The sequence below is a fragment of the Rhizoctonia solani genome, chromosome 10 (genome assembly GCF_016906535.1).
Source record: "Rhizoctonia solani chromosome 10, complete sequence".
NCBI lineage: Eukaryota > Fungi > Basidiomycota > Agaricomycetes > Cantharellales > Ceratobasidiaceae > Rhizoctonia > Rhizoctonia solani.
Window position 1 is genome coordinate 1,857,012 of NC_057379.1, and position 6,124 is coordinate 1,863,135.

Sequence of the window (6,124 nt, forward strand, 5' to 3'; positions counted from 1 at the left end):
GAGTCGCATCCAGCTAAGCGCCAAGCGCGATGGATTAGTCAGCTTCCGGCAATTGGTGCCGTCTCGAGCATTGTCGGCGTTTGAACGCTCCTTGTCTGACTACTGAACGTTCCTAATGAAAGTTGGTTGCCACAACTGTAAGCTTTTGGGCTCTGGAGTTCGACCGGTGCTTCACTTTGCGTGAAAGTCTATTTATGACACCAAATGCTGTTCCACTGCGCGCTGTACAACCGCGGCTATCACCACTTGATGACTTATTACCTTTCTGAAGCGGAACAAGATTGGTCTGAAGTAGCTAGCCGTACTATGCCTACTGAAGGCTATGAGCCATTATTTCTCTGGACTCTTAATTGATTTTGCGTAAACTACAACCAGAGACCCCACGGGTGCCAAGTCAACCAATGTGAGCGCTCCTACTCCTCACATCAAGCTTCTTATCGTGCCTGTGATATGTTAAGCCAGTACAAAATATAACTGCTCAAACAGATATGCTTGAGTAAAAAGCTGCGCCGAAGAAACTATGAATGAGCTCACAAGAGCACCTACGATTAACGACATACCGGTAATCTCCAATCGTTTCACAAGCGGCACCTAATATTTTGGCTCCGGAAAAATCGTAAAATAGCACAGTGTCACTATTGACTCCTCTCCAAGCAGCCACCCATTCAATTACTGGCTACGAATTAACGAGAAAAAGGGGCGGATGAGGCAAGCTGAAACGACAACCACAAGCACAACCCATGACTCTGGATTGATCATATTGATATATCTTGTAAACAGTCCAATCGACGGCTTGGTTTGGCATACACACCGTATACATCTACAACACTCCATATTGCCCACAGTTTTTCGTTCTACCATCGGAGGTGTATTCCGTAGCTTACCTCATTTGTACTTTCTCTCGTGTCCATTTAGTGCAGTGCATGCATTCCAAGAGCCGATTGGCCGTTTTCCATCATCACTAGGTAAGCTGGACGGCTGTGCCATAAGTTCCAGCAAAGGTCCCAATCCGGCTCACTTCACAACATCGACATGTGATATGGGCCCTGAAGCTTCCACAAGCGCCTATCATTCGCCCTTGACCTGAGCAGCCTCACGCTTAGCTCTTGTCCTGCCCAAGGACTACCTCAAGTACAAGCACCCTCTAACAATAAGCATGAGTCGTCTTGTCGGGATCTTCGACCGAGCGTTGGATAAGATCAAGGGAAATCCCACGGTCACAGCTCCTACCTCATCCGATGGCTCCGCTACCATACCCATACCTTTGCTGGCCGAAGCCTTGCGCACATTGCATCAGAGCGCTGGGGTGTTTCCACCTCTTCAGGTCGCCATAGGAAGCCTGTTGACCTGCGTCGAGCGCATAGAGGTTGGTAGCATATATATCTTACCAGCCCGCTTGACACACGTTGACGCCGGCTCTTGTCTAGCTCGGACCGAAGCATCGTACGGAGTTCGATCGTCTTGCAACAAGGCTGGCTTCACTCAGCGACTCGCTGGCTTGGCACATAGCGGCATCTAAATCGACGCGTGTTACTGAATTTCTTGAGAAAAAGGCAGCGTGAGTGCGGTGTGATCAACTGGGCTCAAACACTTACCGCTTGTCAAGGTTGGTCAAAGATCAAGTGGAGATCATCAGCAGCAAGCAGAAGCGTGGACTAGCAAGACGCTACAGGCAGGCTCAGCGAGATCAGGATGACATACTGAATGGGTACAGACGGATAGCCAAGATTCTTGATGAGCTACAGGTGAGTGGTCAACCAGTGCTTACAGACGGTATCTCTGACAAAATGAGTAGACCGAGACAAGCCTGAAGATGTGGAGCATAGCCGAAGAGCAGCTCGAGGTAGGTCTCAGAGTATACAGAATACCTGTATATTGACCGTCGGGGCGGTCAGGACTCCCGCCTCGAATCATTATCCCCCGTACACATAGCTACTTACAACTCATCTCTGTCCGAAGACGTCAATCGTCGGGCATGCACTGAGGGCACTCGGGTAAACATCCTGGCCGAGCTTAACCAATGGTCAGTCAATCCGACCCAGCCAAACGTGTTCTGGATGAACGGAATGGCAGGTACTGGCAAAACCACGATCGCATATACCTTTGCTCAGTCGCTTTGGGAACGTGGGGCGCTTGGTGCGAGCTTCTTCTGCACACGTACATCAGACGAATGCAGAGACGTCCGGCGAATCGTGCCCACTGTTGCGTATCAGCTGGCAAACTACTCGCCTTCGTTCCGATCGGCTCTGCTCGATGCTCTTGAGGAAAAGTCCGATATCAAATCGCAATCGATTACCACTCAGTGCGAGCGACTGATCAAGAAGCCGTTATCAAAAGCAAAGGATATAATCACGATAGCCCCCATAGTCGTGATTGATGCACTTGATGAATGTAGTAATGTAAAGTGTGTAGGCACGATCCTTGAAGTCTTGTTTAGGATCTCTCCCGATCTTCCGGTTAAGTTCTTCGTGGCTAGCCGACCAGAGCCAGACATTCGCCATAGAGTGGAAGCTCAGCCTAGCAGGAATCGCTCCGTGTGCGTCCTACATGACATAGAAAAGTTGCTGGTGCAAGCTGATATCACACTGTACCTTCGTGGTGAATTGGCTAGCGCTAATATCTTGGAGTCTCATCTGACTCAACTTGCAAGCCGATCCGGTAACCTGTTCATATATGCGGCCACAGCAGTTCGGTATATCAGAAAGACGGGGACCATGGTCGACCAGGATCGACTTGAAGCCATCTTGTGCTCATCTTCAGCAACGGGCAATCGATACGCTGACATTGACCGACTGTATACCACGATTCTAGATGCGGCGGTCTATGGACCAGATCAAGAGCTGGAAGAACAAGAACAGATGCGACTGATACTCTGGACGGCCGTCTGTACGCGCAAGCCCGTCGCCATTGATACACTCGCAGCCCTCGCTGGGGTCAAACCAGCAAAGGCGAACGTACTGCTCCAGTCGCTATACTCTGTGCTGCACGTATCGCAGGTCACCAACACGGTCTCAACGTTGCATGCATCCTTCCCCGACTACATCTTTGACGAGGCACGGTCCAAAAGGTTCTACTGCGACGAAACAACGCATAGCCAGCTGCTGTCCAAGCACTGCTTTGACATCATGCACGACCAGCTGCGGTTCAACATCTGCGGTCTAGAGACATTGTTCATAGCCGATAGCAAAGTGAAGGACCTGAAGGCTTGAATAGATAGGTCGATCTCGCCAATGCTGTCGTATGCTGCGCACCACTGGGGACATCATGTAGCGAAAAGCACGCACTGCAAGGAGACGCAGACGAAGCTGGAAGGATTTTTCTGGAATCAGCTGCTGTTCTGGATGGAGGTGCTGACTCTAAAAGATACGTTGGATACGGGCATAGCTATGCTGTCACTGGTTAAGCCATGGCTGACGGTAAGTTGGTTTGATAGGGTGGTAGCGGAAATAGCCTGATGATGTGTGATAGGCCAAAGAATCGCCATCAAACCTTGTCAAGATACTCGATGACTCATGGACCTTTGTGTCAACATTTGCTGCGGGATCAGGTTCGCAGTCGACACCGCATATATACATCTCAGCACTCGCATTCTGCCACCCGTCGAGCTGGGTGTCGCAGCAATACAAAAGTCGTACTCGGCAGCTGCTATCACTGGCAGGCTCGGCAGCAGAGCGGAGTCCAACGGCACTTCTTGCAACGTGGGAGATGCAGTCGATACCCCTCTGCATAGCATTCTCGTCTGATGGGAGTCGATTGGCAATTGGATTTTATGATGGCACAGTTTGCGTGGTTCATGCTCACAACGGAGCAGTTGCGCTTGGGCGATTCGAGGGGCACATCAAGCAGGTTACGTCGATAGCACTCTCTCCTGATGGATCGATGCTTGTCTCTGGCTCTAGCGACGGTACAATCCTTGTCAGGGATGCCCACACAGGTGGTCGTATATATGACGTCATCAACGGACATGAAGCTGAGGTGACGTCAGTGTGCTTCTCACCCGACGGCAAGTACATCCTCTCAGGGTCCTATGACCAGACAACGCGAAAGTGGGACAGTGGCAACGGCAGTCTGATACCCAACTCTATCAAACGCCATCCTGATAAAATACTCTGCACAGGATTCTCTCCCAATGGCAAGCATATCGCCTGTGGCCTGTTCAGTGATGAGTCTCCAATTGTTGTTTACCATGCGTTGACTGGCAAGTCACTCCCTTTTCTATCCAATGCTCGTCAATCTTTGGTCCTTTCAGTTGCCTTTTTGCCCAACGGAAAGAACCTTGTCACTGGTCATGAATCCGGTGATTTGCGCGTCTGGAGTCTACACAACGGCACCGCCACACACTCCCCACCAAAAGTACACAACGACACAATCACATCCATTGGGTTTTCGCCACTCGGAGACAAACTCGTCACTGCGTCTTATGATAGGTGCGTGTATATGTGGGATGTAGAGAACGGCTACTCCAACCCTTGCCTACTTGGCACACACGAGCATGACGTTTACTCCGTGGCGTTCTCACCCGACGGCACACGGATTGCATCATGCTCAGGGGATGGCGTCACGATGTGGAATTCACTTCACTCGACATCCTCTCATACACCAAAATGGAAGGCGCCAACCAATGCTGTCTATTCGGTTTCAATATCGCCTGATGGGTCACGCATCGCCGCAGCGGGTCTTGACCATGCGATCTTCATGCTCAACGCACCCGATGGCACCGGCACTGTCGAGCCACTTATGGCAGACACCAATTGGATTAATTCGGTGGCGTTCTCGCCCAATGGCAGGTACCTTGCTTCTGGCCATGCTGACGGTGCCATCTGTCTGTGGGATGGCACGAGCGGCAAGCTGCTATTCGGCCCACTCTGAGGGCATGAAGACTGGGCCCGGTCGATTTCATTCTCACCCAATGACAAGCGCATTGTCTCCGCCTCGGATGACAAGACCATACAAATGTGGGATGTGGGTGATGGGACTCTGACAGCTATCGACCTGGTTGGATCACACAAGGTCAGGGTCTACTGTGCAACATTCTCTTCTGACGGCGGGCACATTGCTTCTGGCGGCGCAGATGGGAAGATCCGTATGTGGGACTCGCATTCGCTGTCACTCGTGTCCGATCCATTTGGGTCCCAGTGGCATCACGGCAGTATCAACTCGGTCACGTTCTCGCCCGATGGCCAACTCATTGCTTCTGGGTCCAATGATGGCACCATCTGCGTGTTCGGCTCGCGCAGTGGCGATCTGGTACTAGGTCCTATCAAGGAACACAAGGATTCGGTTAAGTCAGTTGTGTTCTCACCCGACGGCGGTCACATTGTATCTGGCTCGGCTGATCAAAGCGTCCGGGTGTGGGTGGTGAAAGGTGGGGCGCCTGCATGCGAGCCACTTCGAGGACATCAAGGTGGGGTGAGCTCAGTGGCATACTCACCTGACGGTGCGTACATCGTCTCGGGCTCGTGGGACTCGGCGATCCAAGTATGGAAGACACCAGGAAGACGCATTTTATCTGACCCATCATATTCTGGCCCTTCCGCTTCACATGAGAGGCAAACACATCGCGCGATAGCCAGCGGGCTGACGGTGTCACCGGATGGATGGGTACGAAACCGCAACTCACAGCTGGTGTTCTGGGCCCCTTCCAATATACGCAGAGTCTTCCCCGTACTCAAGACCGTCTATACGATTGGACCTGAAGGAGTACTCCACACGGATTATACCCAACCTCTGCTCCTTGGCGAGGAGTGGGATAGGTGCTATGTGGGCTCGGGATGAAGTGAGTAGCTTGCATACGATCAACGTGTGGTCATGTATTGATGTGTGAGTTGTGCATAAACAGACAAGTGGGGCATAGGCGGACTGATACATGTATATATGAATGACAACGTCATAGACATTTAGCGTACATTGAGTCTTATTCGTCAGTTATGAGACTGTAGTGCCCTGATAAAACAATCTACTTGGTTTGATCAATCCAAAAATACTATTTGCACCGTGTGATCAAGGGAAAACGCTGCGCGTAGTAAAGTAGGAGATTGGGACCAAGCACTGGTATGGGAGACCTGACGAGAAAGAAGAGAGGAACGCGGATCAACCAACAACATTGAGGGTCACGGTCACGTGC

The 6,124-nt window shown here is 51.2% G+C and overlaps 2 protein-coding genes across 2 annotated transcripts; both read left to right on the forward strand.

Annotated features, from left to right (window-relative positions):
- Positions 1–1,156: 1,156 nt before the first annotated feature.
- On the forward strand, positions 1,157–3,209 carry RhiXN_08735 (peptidase C14; the record flags this gene model as incomplete). Its single annotated transcript, XM_043328551.1, has 5 exons — positions 1,157–1,366; positions 1,428–1,558; positions 1,607–1,745; positions 1,796–1,843; positions 1,896–3,209. 5 exons carry the CDS (start codon positions 1,157–1,159, stop codon positions 3,207–3,209), a joined length of 1,842 nt encoding a protein of 613 aa, XP_043183936.1.
- A 21-nt stretch (positions 3,210–3,230) lies between these two features.
- On the forward strand, positions 3,231–5,775 carry RhiXN_08736 (peptidase C14; the record flags this gene model as incomplete). The annotated part of the gene is made up of 3 exons (XM_043328552.1): positions 3,231–3,416; positions 3,469–4,822; positions 4,880–5,775. The coding sequence occupies 3 exons, from the start codon at positions 3,231–3,233 to the stop codon at positions 5,773–5,775; spliced, it is 2,436 nt and encodes an 811-aa protein (XP_043183937.1).
- Positions 5,776–6,124: the final 349 nt, after the last annotated feature.